The 22,421-nt window shown below is 37.1% G+C and overlaps 1 protein-coding gene across 2 annotated transcripts in view; it reads left to right on the forward strand.

The window, feature by feature from the left end:
- scn4ab (sodium channel, voltage-gated, type IV, alpha, b) overlaps positions 1 to 22,421 on the forward strand; it is a 53,928-nt gene that overhangs the window by 5,266 nt on the left and 26,241 nt on the right. The window contains exons 1-5 of one of the 2 annotated variants that reach the window (XM_053231580.1): positions 15,063 to 16,014; positions 17,077 to 17,401; positions 19,495 to 19,613; positions 21,859 to 21,948; positions 22,110 to 22,238. In XM_053231580.1, the coding sequence (XP_053087555.1) occupies positions 15,914 to 16,014; positions 17,077 to 17,401; positions 19,495 to 19,613; positions 21,859 to 21,948; positions 22,110 to 22,238 (764 nt within the window). In that variant the 5' untranslated portion in view covers positions 15,063 to 15,913. Of the gene's footprint in view, positions 1 to 15,062; positions 16,015 to 17,076; positions 17,402 to 19,494; positions 19,614 to 21,858; positions 21,949 to 22,109; positions 22,239 to 22,421 lie in introns of those variants that run through there. The other variant, XM_053231582.1, reaches the window with a different exon arrangement.

Here is a 22,421-nt window from a genome sequence, read left to right on the forward strand (position 1 = left end):
CCTTTTCAAAATGATCAGTAAAGTTCCTCTTCTCTTCTCTTCTCTTCTCTTCTCTTCTCTTCTCTTCTCTTCTCTTAATACTATTCAGTAGAAAACACAGAATGTGTGACTTGTATATCAGGTATCTTTATTAAGTATTTGTATTTAAATATTCGTATAGACATTATTTAAAATTCTAAAAATGGCTGATTTCTAAACATAAAGAAGTAATACATTTTAAAACTTTTCAATGGGCCTAATTTTAAAGAAATGAATGAGAATACTTAAAAATGTAATAGCATTCAGTAGAAAACAAATATATATTTTTTTAGACACCATTACTGCTTGCTTTAAACACATTGGCTACAAAATGATGATTGAGCTCCATGGTGGTTACAGAATATTGTAAGTATATTCTGCAAGAAGAAAACTGTCATCTTGACATTTACAATTTATGCCAAAAAGCTTAAAAATGTATTATTACACTTTGCAGTAAAATGATACATTACAACAACTTATGCTAACTGTTAAAGGTGTTGTTTAAAGGTGTATTGAAACAGGACTCCTTCTAGTTAAAAATTTTAACTACTTCCTGTTTTTTTTTTTTTTTTGTTGCATTATCCACTATAAAAGTGCAGGAAAAAATGCCCAAGTCTCAATTTAGGAAAGTCGATCGTGCACCTTCGCTTGCTAACTCAAGATTGTACTCGATCCACAAGCCAGAAAAGTGACATCACTGATAGGACTGGAAAAACTGACCGTTTAAATTTAGGTCTCAACAGAGAGACTGAATTATCTTTCACTTGGATCTCGGTCTGAATTATTTTTAATCATGTTGCCCTTCAGACGTTCCAACATGCTATTTAAAACACTGCACATGATTTTGACTAAATGAATAATTTTGATTTTCCTTGCACAAAAACGTTAAGAAATCTTTGTATACAAGGACGTGTTCATTATCAGACTGTAGCGGGACTCTACATGAGCGCTTAATTAAGGCGAGTGCCTTTTCCACTTACATCAAGACAAACATTTCACATGATGTGTCGCGTGATGGACACTTTTTTATAGTTTGTGATTTGAGACACAGCTTGTAAAAGCTAAGCACTAGACAACTTGGGCTCAGAATTGCAGGAAGACATGAGAAAGGTATACTATATTCACAAACTACCATTACAAGAGAACTAAACACAGGCGAGAAATATTTAAATGTAATGAGAAAAATGGCAAGGAACAGGTGAAAACAGACAAGGATCAGACAAGGAAGCTTTTCAGTGGTGCTTATTTTAAGATTAGATTAGATTAGATTAGATTAGAATATAGGCAGAATGGTGGTGCAGCTCTGGTTACTGTCTGTCTGGAGATTCTCCACGTTCTCCCCGTGTCCATGTAGGTTTCCTCCAGGTTTCTCCAGATTCCTCTCACCTCCCAAAAACAAACCTGTAGACCAACAGTCCAGGATAAAACACTGACTTTAAGATGAAGATGAATGAATGAAAAAAAAATAGAATAGAGTAAGCAAAATGTAAAGAATATAACAAAAAGGAATAGATATATAGATAGATCGATCACTTTATTTATCCCAGAGGGAAATTCACTTATTACAGCAGCACAGAGAGTTAGACGTATACTCAAAGTCATTTAAAACAAAATAAGAATAAATATATAAAAAAAGAATAAGTGTAAGAGTGTAAGAGTGTGATGTGGTAGTGCAGTGGGGTGTAAACATTGTAGATATAAGCAGCAGACATGAGTGGAATTAAAGTGGAGGTGCAGTGCAAACACTGTCAGTGGTGTAAACAGTGTAAACAACAATAAAATAAACAGGGATATACGGTATTGTATAGAGTGAATATGAGAAAAGGAAAGAAAAGGGAAAAATGAATAGAAGTAAAGTGGCAGTGCTTGTGGATATGAACAGTGGAATGATGCTAAAGTTCAGTTGTGTCCAATGAGCTATAATATAATATACTATAATAATGACACTATAATAGAATAGGATAGAAAATAGTAACATAATGAATTAAACCCAGACAGAATAGAATAACAGAGATTTATAGGGCACCATAATGAAATAGAATAGCATTACAGTATAAAGTAGAATAAAACAGAATAGGATAAAACATAAACAGAATAGACTACAGCAGGGGTCTTTAGTTTTATCCGATGTGGCCGTAGGCTTTCATTACAGCCAAATTGGATGATACACACATGATGGGAGACTAAAGTGAGCTGATTAAAAAAGTGACAATCAGGTGTGGCTCGTGCTTGGTTGGAATGGAAGCTTTCATCCACTCCATCCCTTTGTGGATAAGATTGAAGCCTCCTGTAATAGAGTAATATATGATATATATGATATAAACGAACAAACAAACTAAAACGAAACAAAACAGGACAGAATAGAATAAAAGAACATTATAGGACATACAGATACCTTAATAAAGTAGGCTACAATAGAGTAACAGAAAAGGATATTCTATTTATATAACATGAATAGAATAAATCAAAACCAGAAAGAATAGAATAACAGAAGTTTTAGGGAATCATTATGAAAGAGAATAAAAGTGAATAAGAAGTGACATGAACAGAAGAGTAAAATAGAGCAGAACAGAATAGAATTACTCTAAGTGTGTAAGTAGATTTAAAATTAGTTTTGTCTCGTTTGGTATCCGCTGCGTAGAGATGCACTATATGGCCAAAAGTATGTGTACCCCTGACCATCACACCCATACGTTCTTGCTGAACATTCCAGTTTTAATCCCCCTTTGCTGCTATAACACCCTCCACTCTTCTGGAAAGGCTTTCCACTAGATGTTGGAGCGTGGCTGTGGGGATTTGTGTTCATTCAGCTACAAGAGCATTAGTGAGATCAGGTGCTGATGTTGGTGAGGAGGTCTGGGGTTCAGTCGGTGTTCCAGTTCATCCGAAAGGTGTTCAGTGGGGTTGAGGTCAGGGCTCTGTGCAGGACACTCGAGTTCTTCCACTCCAACCTTCACACACCATGTCTTCATGGAGCTCGCTTTGTGCACAGGGGCATTGTCATGCTGGAACAGGTTTGAACCTCTTAGTTCCAGTGAAGGGAAATTGTAATGCTACAGCATAGAAAGACATTCTGTACAATTGTGTAGAACCACATATGGATGTGATGCTCAGGTGTCCACAAACTTTTGGCCATATACTGTATAATAATGAGAGATACATCATAATGACTATGCTGCAAATTTGCAGTATAGACATAAATACGTAATACAGTGCCCAACTAGCTCAGTTGGGTGTGAGCCCCATGCTGGGTGCCAACCCCAGCCACTGGGAGCGCACAGGCTAGTCCACTCTCAGCACTGGTCCCAAGCCTGGATAAATGGGGAGGGTTGTGTCAGGATGGGCCTCTGGTGTAAAACCTCTGCCAAATCAATATGCGGACAATGGAAGGTGATCTGCTGTGGCGATGTCTAAAGGGAGCAGCAACATAAATACATAATACTTAAACAGACTTAGTAAATAAAATACATCTTGTATTGTTCCAGTGGTTGCATTAATTTGTCATTAATTTGTCTAGCTGCTGCAAATAACAAATCAGGTCAAATGCAGTGTTATTGTTGTGCAGTCTGTATATACAGATGGTGTAGCGCCGAGGATAACACAGTGACAGTAAAACACTACAACACTGCTGTCATGTACACAGTCACAGGATGTGAGCCTGCGAGCAAATCCCCACTGCAATGCTCCAAACACTGACCTCACACACGAGTGAAGGAGAGCCAGACGCACGCAACATGAGCTGAAAGGTTGAGTCTGAAGATCTCTGAAGATCCCATGCATACTCAGCTTGGAGAGAGAGAGAGAGAGAGAGAGAGAGAGTCAGTGTGTTAACTCGTTCTCTCCCTACATCACACACACGCACACACACACACAAACAGAGTCAGAGCCAGGGGAATTCTCTTTGATGTTGTAACTAGGACAGCAATTAGGAGAGGAATTCTCTGTTTCCATGTCTCGGCCCAGGGGAGCCAGAACTGCATATACTGTCTGGATGTGTGTGTGTGTGTGTGTATGTGTGCTGATGGTGAAGATGGAGCTGATAAAATGTGTTAAAAAACAAACAGTTTACACACACAGTACCTCCCACGTGTGACAGCTATAAATACCCAACCTGTGATTCTCAATTAATGTGATCTTTGTAATTCTGACAAATTTTAATTGCAGTTTTGCAGATCTGATTATGTATTTGCGATTAATTAAAATTACCATTTCATCATTTCATGCCATATTTTTTACTCTTGGACAGCATGTATTGGCAGAGTGCAGCAGGCTGACCGAGTGTGTGAGGTGTGTGAAGGGTGTGTACACCAATCCCCTGGGTTCTCATTAGATTGAGACATCAGGCTGGAGCTTCTTACTTATGTTAGCATCTGTCATCAGCATGACTTCCTTTATTGCCCTCAGAATGACTCTTCTCCAAGAACGTACTGAAAAAAAAAAACAAGAAAAGGCTTGAGTGATATGAGTGTATCATTCTCGTCTCAGATGCCAATGACTCCATGTGCAGAAAGTGGAGAAAACAAAATAGATATTGTGTGAGTGAGAGAGATTTTTGCACTATCTCAGAGTGAACGCTGGTCAGACGGACAACTTTCACAATGATTTCTGTGTTGGATGATTGTTTTTCTTCTTGTCTCCCAGAATGTGACATTTAAGAAATGAACAGTGCTCAGTGTGTATGAGTCGGGTTCTGGAGATTCTTATGGAAACTCTGAGGAAGGGTCAAACAGTGTTTTTGGGTTGTTTTTGTGGTATAGTTTCACGCTCTAATCATGTATATCTTATATACCAGTCGCTAGGTTTGCTATATGTGTGAGGCCTGGAAAAACCCTTGACATGGTGAAATGGAGCTTTCCTGAATTAAAATATATTTCTTTTGCCTGTAAATCAATCACAAGTAAAGTTCTAGCATTGTCTCTCTGCATGTGAGTGTGCGATATGGCACATATATATATATATATATATCATATCGTGATAGGTGAAGAAACCTTCAAAATACTCATCAAAATATTTCTGAATCTAAAACAAAATGGTAACAAACCAGTGGAGCCATATTAAAAAATCTTAATCATTAGGAAGTACAGTATTTATTGTGGGGAAATGGGTGAAAGTTAAATAATACTACACAAATTATCCAAGCTGTTACTTGTTTCAGTGACTAATGATGACTCCTCTGAAGTTGTTGTTAGCGTAGCTAATCCATACTCAATTCATTCTCTCATTCTCTTTGTGGAAACGGAAATGGGTTAATAAAGCTCAGAAATGCTCGTAAACAAAGAATAAGACTTCGCAACTAGATAAAGGAAAAGAAGGGTATAAAAGCTTAAGCTTTTAAAGCTTATAAAAACAAAAGCACATGCACTGCTCGTGACCTTGAGTATCAAGTGTATCAATATCATATCTCCATATTATCCAGCTGTTTTACCGAGATTAAAGTCAATACATAAAGTGGTCATACTGAATCTGCACTCGGAATGAATTTCTCCTGATGAAAAACGCGTGTGTGTGTGTGTGTGTGGTATGTTTAACACACTCGATTAGCCTGATGAAGTTGCAGCTTCGTGGTAGGACACTTCCACAGCGAAGGACACTCGTGTGTCTCTGACAGACGGCGGATGGTGGTGCGCATGTGGTGTTGAAATTTGTCACCATGGGAATTATGTCGCTCAGTGCTCCATCTTAGTGACACAGCGAGCAGGAGGGACGTCTGACAGTGTCCTTCAGATAGAGAAAAATAAGAAAAAACACATAATGACGATACACATTTCACGTTGTTCACAGACTACACTCATGAAACTGAAATTATACAGGGAATATTATGTGCGAGAATAAGGTAAAGGTCAATTCGCAGAATGAGAGCTCATTGCCTGTATTATTTTGAAATTTGTGTTTTGTGTTATTTTTTAACAGAATTAAATTTTAATCTTCAGATTAAAACCTGTTTTTGCACAACCTTTTATACCTAGGTTTACCAAGCAATAAAAATGCCCTGTTTCAAATGGATATATTTTGTTTTTAGATTTTTTTCAGCACAGGTTGATGAAGCACACCTGAATATCGAATATTAAAATTGTTTTTAAAGTGTGTAAAAATAGAATAAAAGTACAACAATTAAAATAATATAAAGATGTTAAAAATACAAATGTTTTTAGCTGTTTTTAAAAATCAGTAACAGATGGAGAATGATGTGTGTTCCAAATCTTGGTGCATAAAAACAAAACGCTGCTTCACCTCTCATTTTTTTTTAGCACTAGATGACCTTAAGACACGATTTGGAGTTCATCAGAGATAAATGAAGGTGCTGTACCATTAAGATGTTTAAAAACTGGTCTACTATTTTCTTGTTATCTAACATGTTAATATCTCACTGCTGCATTTTGCACAAGTTGTAGCTTGTTTGTTGTAATAGGAGAAAGTCCTGTGAGCAATGCATTACTGCAGTCAAGATGAGAAAAAAAGATGAGTGTGATGTGAGTGAGAAAGATAGAACGACAGAGAGAAACTGAGAGCGAAGGTAGAGTTCATGAGGAAAATAATGACAGCGAGTCAGACAGATGCTTGAATGCAGGCGGGAGATAGAGAGAACACGAGAGACAGACAGAGAGGTGAGTGCCATGTGAGTGAGGCTGACGGATTGAATAAAGGAAAGAGAAATACAGAGAAAGAAAGTCCTCTGTCTATCCTCGGCCTCTTCACATGGCGTCGCACTATCAGCACTGAGTGATTCTCCGACTGCTAATGGACGGTTCTGGTCTTGAGTTCATATCTGTGAGAAGTAGTTCAGAGCAGGAAATCATCCTCAGCTTGTACGCACATGCAATTACCAAGGCTCACTGGTCTAAAGGATTAGGATGAATTATATGCACTTCCCTTAAAACCATTTAAAATCCCAGCTTATTCACTTATTCAGTTCATTACTGTGAAACTAATAACTATGTTATTACTGTATCTCCTGTATCTGTATGTGTTCAGTGGTCAATATATTCGTATCTGTTTTCGTATTCAGATTTAAACCTCAAATGGGCGTGGTCTGTATGTCAACCCTACCACAATCCTGTAGAAACACTGGAAAACACAGAAAAAACAGGGCTGCTGTTAATGCATTATTCATTCACAAATTATAACAACCAAAAACAGAACATTGCTTATTCTCTAATCCATGTTTCAAAACCACAATGTATTTTTCAAATCCAGAAACTGTTATATAGGCTACACTTGACAAAAGTAACCATCTAACTTGTGCAAGTACTGAGTTTTAGTTGGGGAGGGAATTTGCTGAAACATGGCAACCTGTTTTTTAAAGCTCAACATTAAAGTAAAAACTTTTTTCAGACTTTGTTGTCCCTGAAGCTGGCATGTTTTCTAAAAATATTTTTAAAAAAAACCAACCTGAATACTCTGCCTATTTTTCATATCTGTATAGTTTTAAGGGATTTTCCTAACAGGTGTAAAATATCATTATATTAACAATATGCTCATTCCAGTGTTCAATGCAGTGTTTTCCCAAAGATTATCATCATACAGTACTTAACATCCATAGTTAATATAAAGTAAGAAATAAAACAGTTGGGGGTGTGCTGCTACAGGAAAATAACCCATGACGGGGTGATGTGATGAAGTGGATTTACTGTCACCACACTGTTGGTGATTATTCTCCAATAGCAGCGCATTCTGAAGTGTTTTATTCCTCTTACGCCAAAGCAATGTGCCAACACTAACATTTTTTACTTAACATTTAAAGAATGACATACTTTTTATCCATTTATCATTACAAAGTCAGTGGAAAAAGTTACTTCCTGTTATCCCTTACACTATAGCAGCTATACAGAGAAACCACAAAGCGTAAACTCCTCTGATCTGAAGATGTCAGAAAACTTAAAGTTACAGCTTTAACTCTGACTGTTACAAAAAGTTGCCACTGGAGACTCCTTCCATAAATGTGTAACATATTAGAACAAATGTATTAATATAAACCTGTGGAACTACTGTCAGAGCTGCTGTAATAGAAAATGAATCAACACATTGTGACCAATCATATTTTAAGATTGAGATTAAGAGTTTTTTTCAATTTTGTGCATCTCGTGTGGATGTTGATGTGCACTACAGTGTTTATTCGATTTTGCTGAGCGTCAACAGTATAATATTTAGATACATTTTATCAGCTGCAAAAAATACTTTTTCCAGTGCAGACGCATGGCGTGAGGGCAGCAGCATTTCCACAGCATGATGGGATTTATGATGTGGGGAAATGGCAATACCATAGTTTATTTCAATCACAACGCACACAGTAACACTACCCACATTCTGTATTGATGTTGTAGTGACCACCGTTTCCACAACAAACCCTTAACCATTCCTAAAAATGTTTTTTTTTTGCGTGCTTTAGAATGTTTCTAAACATTTTTGCGTTCAGCAACATTTTTAGCTGTAGCAACGTTAACATTCGCAAAATTGCAGGATGCAAGTGCATCAAATCAGCGTGTTGTTTATTTTGGGCAATCCTTGAATCATAATCCAAATCCATAGCATGGGTCAAATATCAGACAGACAATATTAGACTAGAGTAATTCATGTTCAAGAAATAGGAAAACAGGCGCGGTCTAAACCAGGAAGTACAACTAGAAAACAAGAGACTCGGGAAAACAGGCTCAGTAACACACATTAAGAAATGACAAGACTTCGTAAAGAGACAACAGACAAGAGGGTACAAGTAAACAATAACAAAACAATAACAAAAAACTAATATAAAAAAGGTGCACACAATCACAACACAATTAGGAGATGAACCAATGACAGGACATGGGCAGAATGAAAATAAAGAACACATGGCTGTATAACAATACACAACAGGAACTCGCAACAAATCATCAACCGCGCGCGCCGTGCTGAGGAGCGTGACGTGTACAGAGAGAGGGAATTCTATGTCCAATATAGTAATGAGCATTCTGTTGACATTCTCTGCTGACTGGGATCAGGGGTGGAAAAGTACAGAAAGATTGTGATTAAGTGAAAGTTTGGTATTGTGTCAACATCTTATCATTAAAAGTGTTATTATCTAATCAAAATGATACTTTCGTGAACATTACATTATATATCTTATGTGCAGTGCTCTAGATGCAGTAAACCTGATATACTGTAATAACAAGAGTTCTCAAATCTGATTGGTCAGAAGGTGTTGATTAATTTATTAATTGATTATAATACATTGTTGTTTCTATAGTAACAGTTTACACAGACAGTTGTAAGGAAGACACGCCACATAAATGCATGAAGAAATGTGCAGTTTTTGATATGGTGAAATTTTCTGTAAGGAGAGGTTTAATTTTTGGAAGGAGTCTCCAGTGTCAGCACTTTGTAACAGTCAGAGAGCAGTGAAACTGTAGCTTTTAAGTTTTCCTCCAAGTGAAAGTCTAAGGACAGAGAATGTTGCAAACTGTAATTTTTGTCTTATTAACTTAAAGAGAGAAAAAGAGAGTGTCTTTTATAGCTGTTATAATGTAAGTGACAACAGGAACTAACTTGTTTCATGGACATTCCACATTAAAAGTTGGACATTCCACATTAAAAAATATTGTAATTGTTGGCAAATTGCTGTGGAATCAGAGGAATAAGACACTTGGTGCATGCTGTTATAGGAAAGTAATCTATGGTACATATATAGGAAAATAATGTAGGATTATATACATTATAGGAAAATAAACAACACCAGGGTAGTAACAATAACTCTGCTTCAACACATCACCATTTCATTGATTATTGTTTACTTAACATAAATCACACTTTATTTAAGTCTTAATTCTTTATTAAGTCTTTATTTATTTAAACGTATCATATTTTGAGCTGTTTTCTAACCTGACTCACTGCTTTTAGTTGAGTTTTAAGTTTTCTTTGAGATCTGAACTTGTCATTGCTACCAAAATCATTTGTTGCACACTAAAACCTCATTTACAGATTGTTTCATCACTTGACTTTGCAGGTGACGTCATTCACACAATTCTTCCGTGTGTATGTTTGTCCTGCTGCACATGCAAATTAGCGTTTGTGATATATGATCTTATAAATCAGGGCCTATATTGTTCAGTGATTATCCTGTGATTTGTGATCTTTTTGATTACACCTCTGGTCGTCTCTCCTCCTCTGTATGTCCTTGGAAGTGTGGGAACTGAGGGATCATGCTAAATGGCTAGTTGGTTGGCAGTTACTGACCTTGTGACCTCCTGCCTTCTTCGGAGGGTGACATTGTCAACACAATGGGGTTTCTCTCACTGTCACCGCTGACACATTTCCTCTTCTCAAGTGACTGGAGTGAAAACACGCTGTGAGCACGCTGCCATCTGGCCTCTTACTCATCTGTTTATTGTCAGGTTGGATGGATCAGATTTTTTTCAGTTTTTAATGGCATGCTTTGGATTTCACTTGACTCAGGTCACACGTTGGGGCCCAGGCTAAACGAGGAGACGGGCTCCTACTGTATATAACACAGATACACAGAGTGCAGCTCCTGTGTCCACACAGAGCGCTAGCATGCATGAGATAACACTTTGACTAAAATGAGTTGTGATGTGATTAGCGCTTAACTCTAATTTTCACGTCATTGGTCCACTTGTGTGACTGACCTCTGTTTGATTCGTCGATTAGACAGAGTCCTGGATATGACATGAAGATTAACGAGGATAGCATTTAGCAGATAGATAAATATAAATATCTACACTAAAATACACAGGTAGTGTATAAAATGGAAAGCATTGTGACAGCACATGGAGAGAGAGAAAGAGAGAGAGAGAGAGAAATAACTTGGAGATTTGCAAAGTTAACATTTATCGAATAGCTAGCCAGAAAATAAATAGACGGACAAACAGACAGACAGAAATAACATGGAGGTTAGTAAAGTTAGCATTTATCAAATAGCTAGCCAGAAGACGGACAGACAGGTATATGTATATGTATAGATAGATAGATAGATAGGTAGATAGATAGATAGATAGATAGATAGATAGATAGATAGATAGACACAGACAGACTGACAGATAGAGAGATAGACGGATGGATGGAGTGGGATTGTATTAGAGCGTGTGGTCTGGAATGGCTCAGTGAAGCCCAATAGTTGTGGGAATCTGGTCAGTCTTCTATCTCTGGCAGATGGGATGAAAGATGATCCAACATTGACGTGTTTTAGAGGAAGGGGTGAATTCAATATGTCACTCTACCTCACTCACTCCTCACACTCCTCGCAGTAAACCCGTCTGACTGTAGAGTGATTCCACGTCACTTTTCTCTGGAGTGAGAGTACAGTGAAGTGAGCGCTCCTTCACTACAGAAATATATTAGAACAATGCTAACTGAGAGGAGGAGCTACTGAGGAACAGTTAGCATGCTACAAGCTACGTAATGCTACACAATGACCGCTTTCCTGTTGAGTCTGGTTCTTCTCCGGTTCCTCTCATGGTTTCTTTTTTCGCCTCTGGCTTGCTCATTAGGGATCTAAATCTCCACCTGGAATTCTGGAAAGCTGCTCTGTGACAATGTCTCCCATGCTAAAACTGCTACACAAATAAAAAAAAATACTGAATAATGCTTAATAAAATGCCATCTTGGTTTGTAGGGATGTTAGGAACTTGGGCAAATATTAGCTCCAGTGTGTTCTCAGGGTTTCAGGTATGGACTTAGTGCTTAATGATTACGATATCCTCTTAAAAAATGTAAAGCTTCGTAGAGTTTGTATTGTTGAAAAACTTCAGTGCATCTTTAAAGTCTCTTTTTTATGTAGGACCAGTAATTACGTCTAACACACACCTGTAGATCAGCTGAAAAACTTTCATAATAGTATAAAACTGTCAAAACAAATTATTACAATAAATTATTATATTTTAAATACTACTACTAATAATAACTATTATTATCATTATTATTATTATTATTATTATTATTATTATTATTACTGTCGTTATAAAATAAGAAATATATAACAAATTAATATTTGTTATATTTTGTCAAGCACATCTAGCAGATTGTGCTATAAATTGGCGTCATAACTATTTATAGTTTTTTTCCTATTTATTTAAGTTTCTTTTATATCGATATTTATACATTTCTCAAAACACCTTAAATTGATAAAAAAATATATATAACATGACATAATGTTAAAACACATTTTGTTGATGAAATAATTAAATTATAATAATGATGATGTATATAATTAAATATTCATGTATGATAAATTATATTGATTATTTAATATATTACACAATATATTTTTATAACAAAATAATATAATAATGATATAATTTAATATTTTGCTATATTTATTTTTGATTTGTATCTAAATGTAGTTTATATTTTGATATATTTTTCTATATTTTGATATTTACACATCTACACATATTTACAGAATTTGATTCAGGTGTTTATTTTGTCAGCTGATATTTGTTTATTTGTTTGTTTATTTTTACAATTTTGGCTTTGTGATATTGGCACATTTCTAAAAAAAAAAAAGACGATCTGAAAAAGATGAAGAAATAAAATAGAAGAAAAGTGTAAGATATGGGAAGTGTACAAATAAAGGAGATAAAATTGTTTCGATTCTGTTCTATTCTATTGTTGTTTATTTATTATTTATAGTATTTCCATCTTGTCACATAACCTACATCAACTGCACCCTTGTAATCTCTCTGTGAAAAACAAAAAGCATTTTTTGTGGCCAAAACTCTGTATTTATCATTATTACACCATATTTCATATTATGTGTATATATATATATTATAAATGATGATTTAATCTTAAATTCCACTAACTTTAATGAAAGATGCCCTTTGGTGATCATCCCACAGCATGCTGATAGTGGGCGGGGATATACTGTCATGGGCGGGGCCAGTGAGAGAGTGACCGTGAAGCTGGAATGAGCCGAGTCATCTGTAGAGGTGTAACTGAACACCGTGCCGGAGTGTGATAGCCTGCAGCAGCTGCTCCTGCTCCGGCTAAGGCCTTCACGGGTGTTTGAAATCCTTTAACCTCAATGCTCTGTTTCTTTAACTCCTGTGATCCTATGTCACTTCAAGAAAAGTGAGTTTGTGTGTAAATTAAACAGCTGACGGTCAGGTATTAAATTTGCGTAAGCCATTTTTTACCATATGAAGAAAAATTAAACCATTTACTCGAAAACTCAGTTGTTTTTTCACTACGCGATCACTTCGTCTTCATTTAAAGTTGGTTTTAGACTATTCATGACTAGTTCCTGAAGATTTGCATTTACGATTTCCAACAACTTTGCAATATTCTCGAAAAAGTTTTCAGTTATGCTTTCCTCGTGAAGAGAGCACACACCATCCATATCTATATTTTATTAATTTTTTTATTATTTTTTTTTAACCATCTCACCACCGTTAGATCGCCATTATACTTGATGAGTAATTACGTACACATGAACCCTCTCATCGGCTTTCCAAAAAAAAAGCCTCAACCTCTAACTCATCGGGTTATAATTTTATACTACGAATGGAATATTACTAAATATTAGTGAAAAATAGTGTTTGAGCAGAGACGGCAAAATATAAGGATAAACAATGCCTAATGCTTCCCATTCTGTCTCTTATTCACTTTCTCAATCAGGATGATCCCTGAGCATGGGAAACATTTTTGGAGCTCCTATAAAATCAGGATCATATCTGGCATATTAGATGTTTTTTTTAATTTTATATATATATATATATATCATCATAGAATAGGGAATAGGGAACTAGGGAAAATTGATGCAGATTCAATTAGATGATATCTACTGTATATAATGCAATGTATACTGGAGCTGAGAGTTTTCTGACCGATGTTAAAGGCTGTGTGTGCAGTGGCATGAGAAACAAGGATTTACTGTATGAAAAAAAAACACATTCAGAGATAAAATGCAACAGAAGAGCTGCTAAACTACATTTAGAAACACATTTAACATATGCAAGCTGCTGTGAAATTGGGAAGCACAGGGATCTCAGAGGGAGGAAATGATGAAAAGAACATGAGAAAGTATTTGGAAGGCAGTTATACAACACACACTGTGATCTTTGTGATAAAAATCAGCTTAATCAGCGTAAACTAAGCATACCCTTAGTAGGAACCAATTAGTAACCATGCAAATATCATTATGTGAGCTTATTAAAAGGACTAATCCTTTCACACACCAGATAAACTCAGTGGATGGACACAGCAATTTACTATAACATATAATAGTTTTACTATAACTTATAGTAAATTCTATTTTACTATAACTCTGACATGTTGTTACTCAGAGTGACTTCTGGGAATTTTTGCCCCCTCCAGCCTTTGCATTAGCTGCTCCTCCAGCGTGCATTCAAAGTGAGTCGTGACTTCAGTGAGAGAGTTTCAGAACATTGAATGTCCTGAAAAGCCTTCTCAAAGTCCCACTCAAGGCACAGAAAGAAAGAGCCTCATTGATACAGTTCCATTAATTTACCAGGAACAGACAAAAAAAAAGGGATTGAAGAAAAAAAAATCTCTTAATCTCGCCAGAATATGTCACAGTAAAAGAATTTGATTCTTATTCTATCTATCTATCTATCTATCTATCTATCTATCTATCTATCTTAGGAGATTTGTATAATAAGAAAAATGTACGTCTGGATATGGGCATCTGCCAAATGCCGTAAATGTAACTCTATCTATCTATCTATCTATCTATCTGTCTATCAGAAGGTTCATATCTGACATTAAAAATCTCTCCTCACTTTACACGACATGGATGAGAAGAAATGTTTTGTTTTAACATCTTTAATTTTTTTATTGTTTGCTTTGAAGCCATGGCTCAACCTATTATCCTACAAGAATAATATCTAGATTTATAGGTTATATACTAGAACCACATACATCGTATACCAAGTGCAGTGTACAATACAGCTTTATCCTGAATGACATGTGCAGCACAGTATTTGCAGTTATGTAAATTGCATGTATGGATAACTGTAACAATGGGGATTCAGCCGGAGGTCGAGGTCGAGGATGTGCAGAGGTCTCTTTATTCAAAACAAAACAATAATAGCAATTTCAAACTAAACAAGGCTAGATAGAAATAGAGACTATGTCAGAATTGACGGCAAGACAGGAATATTAGCGCGAGACCAATACAGTACTATGGAAGGTGAGGTTTACTCACAGGACCAGGAAATACAATGACGTGTCAAAATAAGTGTTCAAACCTGAGTTCTTTATCCAGGTGATTGTGGGAATACACCCTGGGTGAGACGCCAGTCCATCACAGGGTAACATGCACACACACATTCACACTCTCTATGACACCTAACTGCAATTTGGATGATTTTAGATGGTGATGTTTTTGGGAGGTGGGAGGAAACCGGAGAACCCAGAGGAAATCTGTGTGGACATCGAGAGAACACGATGGAACCGGGTACCCTGGCACTGTGAGACAGGGACACTGTGCAACCCTCTAAACAAACGAAATAAAAAAGAAACCCATAAAAATAAAACAAACTGTCCAAATCCCATAAAATATGAGTGTATCGTCATACAGTGCAGAGTTAATCATATCATCTGGTAAAGTAAGTTTTGAGAGATAAACACAAGTTAGCTAAGATAAAAATACAAAGTGTGCAATTTCCATTATCAGGTAGTGAGACAGAAATTGTACAGATAATTTCTGAGCTACTAGAGCATCAGAGGGAACGTTTAATTCCTCACTAGTGCACTTCCCAGACTGTCCAAAAAAAAAAAAGACCAATAGAGTCATTGTTCTCGGGACAGTTTACAGACTTTGTAAAGGGGCTGGAAGTCCAGCAGTATTGGCAGGCTAAGAGTGTGTGTTGGACACGACTGGCTTGTAGTGTACTCCAAGCTTCCTCATCAGTGCAGAGCATTTCACTGCAGTCGAGCAGCGAGTATGGCAAGAAGGCGAAAGATCTCACTGTTGGAGGCGTGGGTCAGGAATCGGGCCGCACATCCGAAGAAAGCAGAAAATCTGAAACTATGGCCGCGACAATTGTAAGTGAGAAAAACCTGAGTGCTGTGGCAGGAATATGGTTTTTAGTTTGTTGGCAATGTATAGACAATGTATCATTTACTGATTTCTTGAGAAGGCAATATCTGCAGTGTTTATGCATTTTTAGTCTGTTTTCTGTCTTTGGATTCAGTTTGTGACAGTTCTTTTGGGTCTATCTATCTATTATTTATCTATCTATTAGTTGTCCATGCTTTCATTTGTAAGGAATAAGGAATAAATACTTGTGTTGATTAATCAAATTGGAGTTACACTTACCACCCCAAAGTTGATTCTTTTCCAATAACAGCACCACCGAGGTGTTTTGTTCTTTTTACGACACAGCAATTATTAAAGAGTGACATGTCTTACTGGGGGGCATGGTGGCTTAGTGGCTAGCATGTTTGCCTCGCATTTCTGGGGTTGAGGGTTTGAATCCCACCTCTGCCCTGTGTACATGGAGCTTGCCTGTTCTCCCCATGCTTCAGGGTTTCCTCTGGGTACTCCCGTTTCCTCCCCTAGTCCAAGGACACATGCTGTAGGCTGATTGTGCCCTGTCATGGATTGGCACCCTGTCCAGAGTGTCCCCTGATAGACTCCAGGCTCCCTGTGACCCTGGATAAGCGGTACAGAAAATGGATAGATGAACATATCTTACTTTTTTATCAGTTAATCTTTTGGAACATCAGAGAGTCACATAAACACTCATTCCCTCACAAGCCTCTGTTTATTGTCGTCTCTCTTGAAGTTAATAAGAAATATAAAAAAAGGCAGCTTGTTATGTTACTGAGAAACTGCAAAGCACAAACCCCTGTCCTGAAGATGTCAGAAAACTTAAAGTTGCAGCTTTACCTCTAACTGTTAAACCTGTGATTTGCAGCTGCACTGCTGTCAGAGGTGCCGTTATAGAAGATTAATCAACATCTTCTGACCAATCAGAATCCAGAATTCAACAGTGCTATAATATGATCTATATGAAAATATGAAGAGACTTTTTTAATTGATCTCTTCTCTTCTCTTCTCTTCTCTTCTCTCGCTCACGTCTGCTCTCTCTCCTCCCTCGGCAGGGCGTTGCTGAGAGACCCCGAGCTGGTTTCGTCTCTCGTCCTGCAGAATGTGAAGATGGCGTGTTTGCTCCCCACCGCAGGCACCAATGTGTTCCGCCGCTTCACGCCGGAGTCGCTGGCTGAGTGTGAGCGACTCAAGGCTGAGGAAGATGCTGAACAGGCGCAGAGGAAAGCCCAGAAGATTGAGATCCCAGAGGAGGAGCTGCCCAAACCCTCCAGAGACCTGGAAGCTGGAAAATCCTTACCTTTTATCTATGGAGACCCTCCACCTGAGCTCCTTAACGTCCCTCTGGAAGAGCTCGATCCCTACTACAAAACCAAGAAAGTCAGTCCTGGCTCCTGTGTGTACACTGCATTTTCACAAAGCATGAGCACTGACGTGTTGCAGAAAGTTAAGAAATAGCATAAGAAGTGGTTTTACATTAACTTTTCTAAATGTTAAAAATAGTTTTTGTGGTATAACACAATTCTAAAAGGGTTCCTTAATGCCATGGTTCCCACAGTGGGGTCAGTGAAGTACAGCCAGGATGTCTGCAAATTTGTAGTTTTTAAATCATATTTATTATATGATATAGCTCATACAGTATATTATTATTATTATTATGCTGTTCTTGTTGTATTTATTGAGTTTTTATTGTAGCACATCTGACTGGTAACTTGAATTGAACAGGTTTAATCCTAACTCAACAACAAGACGGCCTGTAAATGAAGTCTACTTTTATCTGATGACAATTTTAATACAAATGTGTTATGTGAGAGTTAAGAGTCACAGTGCTAAAAATAGCCAAAAATAATATTGTACATGTTTAAATAATGAGCCCGTGCTTTGAATAGTTGGAATATGTTCATAAAATAAACCAGTACTGTGGGGTCTGTGAAATTCTTTTCTCTTTTTATTTTACAAGTTAAAGTTTGTTTGGTTGTTTATTTATTTATGTACTTTTGTTAGTTAGCTTGATTATTTATTAATCTATTTATCTATATACATACATACTTACTTATTTAATTATGAATTTTTTGTTTGCTTGCTTGCTCACTTATTTATTTATTTATTTATTTATGTTTCCTTCCTTACTAAATTACTTACTTACTTACTAACTCACTAACTAACTAACTAACTAACTTACTTGGACTGCTGTAGTGTTGTACACAGAACCTTTCCCACAGTATGTGTCTCTAGAAGGACTAAGTGAGGAACACGTAGGCATGCTAGATGTAACCTTTCTTCTAAGGGTGTGTTCTGCGTTAAGAAAATCTTTGTGTTATATTTGTGTAGATTATGAGAGAAAATGTGGCACATGCGAGTATCAGAGCAGTCTGGTCAAATCGTGCCATGTCAAATTTAAATCCTAACCAGCGGTCGCGGTGTAGTCAGTTCCTCAAGTCCCGGTGTCTTGCAAGTCTGAAAAAGAAAACCATCGTTCATGAAATGTTCTTGTATTATAGTGGAATCGGAAGCAGTCAGATGTTTATAGTCACAGGCCTTTTGGTGTTCAGACTTTTCAGGGAATCATGGTCAAAGTCTCTAGCAGGGGTGTGACACCAGGCAGCCAAGTCAAACACAGGCAGATCTATTACTCAAGCTCATAAACAAACACATTGCGTCCAAAAAAAAAAAAATTACTATATACCATGATAGCAGTCTGGAAAAACAAGAAGCATGAAGCTACTAATGAAACATAATGATGCTTAGCAAAGAAATATCAAATACACGGACATAAGATTAACCAAACGTATACCACAGTGCTGATGATTCAATTAAGTTTTTTATAACAAAATAAATCACAAGTTTATATTAATGCGCTTGCTCTAATATGTTATCGTTTCTATAGTAACAATTAACTCAAAGAAATGTGTATGATGGACATTAGACATAAAATAATTATTGCTATATCTTTCTGAAGTTTTGTGTAAGGAGACATTTTTGGAAGGAGTCTCCAGTGTCAGCACTTTGTAACAATCAGAGGTAAAGGTAGAGAAAAGAAAATAGATGGTAGTGAGGGAACGACTGTTTATAGTTGCGATAACAGGAATTAACTTCCACCACATAAGACGTAACCAAAAACAAAAGAAATTATAATGCGCCGTTCTGTAATAAACAAAAACATGTTAGCATTGGTGAATTGCTGTGGTATGAGAAAAATAAAACACTTCAGGACATGCTGTTTTAGGAAATTAATCAACTTCGGGGTGGTAAAGTTAGCACCGCTTCATCACACCACCCCATCGTTGATTATTTTACTGTAGCAGCATGATACCAGTAAAAACATAGAAAGTGTTCAGGACAGTTATGGTATGGTGAAGGTCATTACATTTGCTGTAAAAGAAAGTTCCTTGTTGTGCTACATTATGTGTTGCTGATTGTGTTAAACCTTTAGATTTCCATTTTATTTTATTAACACTTTTTGTGTTTTGCAGACTTTCATCGTGATCAGCAGAGGGAATACAATCAACAGGTTCAACGTGGAGCCAGCCTGTTACATTCTCACCCCCTTTAACCCCATCCGCAGGGTTGCCATCCGAATACTCATACACTCATATCCTTTGGATGCACACAAATAACAAGCATGTGATAAATGCGTATCTATGAGATGATGACTGATCACTGAACCTTATTAGATTTTCATGCTTTTGCTCTATCTATATTGGTGTCAAAATTTCAGGCTTTTTCACCATTTTGGACCATTTTCAGCATCTATAATAATGTAGTTAACTGATGATGGCTATATACTTATTTAATGTTGGCTAAGTTGATCATACAGTACATTGATAGATTTTATTTCACATTAACAAACTCAAAACATTCTCCAGTTTACCTTGACAGAAAGTGAGAGTGCTGTATTTCAAGTACCTTTCAGTTCGAGTCGAGACAAGAGCACTGGCTGAAACATTACTAATGCGAGATGGGGGAAAGGAGGCAGGGCTTCCGGGGTGTCAGTTAATATCAGAGAGTTTATTATGGAAAATAGATAACTGTCCTTTTGGCTCATTTATGCATTCAAGTGTACTCTGATGCTGAAATTCGGAGCTCCTACGCATTATGTGCCAAATATGTAAAGACTGGCAGGTCTTTTTCTGTTTTTTTCCCCACTTCATTTTCTCCCCAATTTGGACAGGTGCCAATTCCCAAACACTACCTGCCGACCAGACAGGGAGGGTGAAGGCTAGCACGTGCTTCCTCATAGAGATGTGAAGCCAACTACCAGATCTTTTTGAACTGCTGCTCATTCTGCATAACAGGGCCACATAACACACTCGCAGGAAAGCGCTATCTACCGTCTTTCACATACATGAGCTCACACACAGAACCATACGCTGGTTTAAATATGTATTTTTTGGTATTTTCCATCTCACCCTTCACCCCACAGTTTGATTACCTCTGCTCTATACACTATTTTTAGTAAATGGTTAACACATAAGTCTTATTGTGTCAACAAACAGTTTGACCTTCATCTATGTCACAATTATAGACAAACACAATCTGACTAAAACAGTAATACTTTTCACATCTTTATTGAGCACATTGAGTAATCATTCACAGTACAGGCTGGAAAAACCCTTGTGACCCAAGTGAACCCTTGAATTTAGTAACTTGTAGATCCTCCTTTAGCAGTGACAACCTCCTAGCAAAATGGTGGGGAGGGATTTTGGACTGTTTCTCACTACAAAACTGTTTCATTTCATCAATATTTTGACTTGCCATACCAAAACATGATTTTTTTTTCTTTTTCAGCCATTCTTTAGTTGATTTACTTGTGTGCTTTGGGTCATTGTCTTGTTGCATCACTCTACCTCTATTAAGCTTAAGATCATGCACTGTTGCCCTGACATTCTCCTGTAAAATGTCTTAATACAGTTTTGGATTCATTGTTCCCTCAATGGTTGCAAGGTGTCCAGGTCCTTAGGCAGCAAAGCAGCTCTAAACCATGATGCTCCCTACACCATGCTTCACAGTTGCGATGAGGTTTTGGTGTTGGTGTGCAGCGCCTTTTTCCTCCAAACATTGTGTTGTGTATTTTTGCCAAAAAGTACATCTCATCTGTCCACAGAACATTTTCCCAGAAACATTGTGGAACATATAGGTGGTTTTTGACAAACTTGAGATGTGTCACAATGTTTTTTTGGACAGCAGTGGTTTCCTTCATGGTGTCCTTCCATTAACACCATACTTGTTCAATGTTTTTCTGATAGTGGACACATGAACAAAGACTTCTGCAGTTTTTAGAGTTTTCTGCAGGTCTTTTTTCTTTGCAGGACACCAACAGTAGCAACAGAACACGTCTTCTGAGGTCCTGTGAAGGTTGTTGGGATCGAGGCATGGTTCACACTAATCAGTTGTTCTTGAGAAGAGCACCAGACACTTTGTGTGTCTTTATTTAAAGGGCAAACCACCTGTACAACCCACACTTCCAATCCCATCTCCGTGACACACCTCAGTCCAGTTAGCACAGAGGTTCACTTACTTTTTCTTTTTACTGTGAATGATTACTCAATATGCTCCATAAAGCCCTGAAAACTGCTACTGTGTGTTAATAGTTTAGTCAAATTGTGTTTGTCTATAATTATGACTTAGATGATCAGAAGATCAGACCACATTTTATGAGCAATCAATAAACTCTGGTAATTCCAAATGGTTCACAGACTTTTTCTTGCAACTGTATCTAACTGCCAAGACAGCAAGACTTGGGCACAGTAAGTGATTGCAGCTGTGGACGTAACTTAATTTAGATATCACACACACACACACAGACACCCAAACACTGCTCCTTGACTGTTCAGTAAATTGTTCAGCATGTTCATCATGGTAACGATCCTTTCCAACTGTGTGTTCATGACGATGAGCAACCCGCCAGATTGGAGCAAAATTATGGAGTGAGTATCAAGAACAATGACAAGCCTTGTATATGATCATACTATACGTATATAAACGTATATAATTACATCATAATGTATAGTGCTGTTACCTCCGTATCTCTTTATACACCACTGTGTTTTCTCACATGATCAGTACACACGTGTGACTTGTGTGTCAGGTACGTGTTTACAGGGATCTACACCTTCGAGGCTCTGGTTAAAGTCTTGTCCAGAGGGTTCTGTATCGGAGACTTCACATTCCTTCGAGATCCATGGAACTGGCTGGATTTCATGGTGATCAGCATGGCGTGAGTATGAGATGTGATGCATGGTACTGAAATAGTTTCATTTAAGAAATCCAGTTTGGTTTTAATAAAATTTTTATAAATATATTTTAAATATTTGCATTTAAAATTCAATAATTTCCCTTCAAGTACACTGACAAAATGTCTGTCAGTTAGAATTCCAACTACCATGATGACCAGTCTGCT

This window comes from Pangasianodon hypophthalmus, chromosome 29 (assembly GCF_027358585.1).
Source record: "Pangasianodon hypophthalmus isolate fPanHyp1 chromosome 29, fPanHyp1.pri, whole genome shotgun sequence".
NCBI lineage: Eukaryota > Metazoa > Chordata > Actinopteri > Siluriformes > Pangasiidae > Pangasianodon > Pangasianodon hypophthalmus.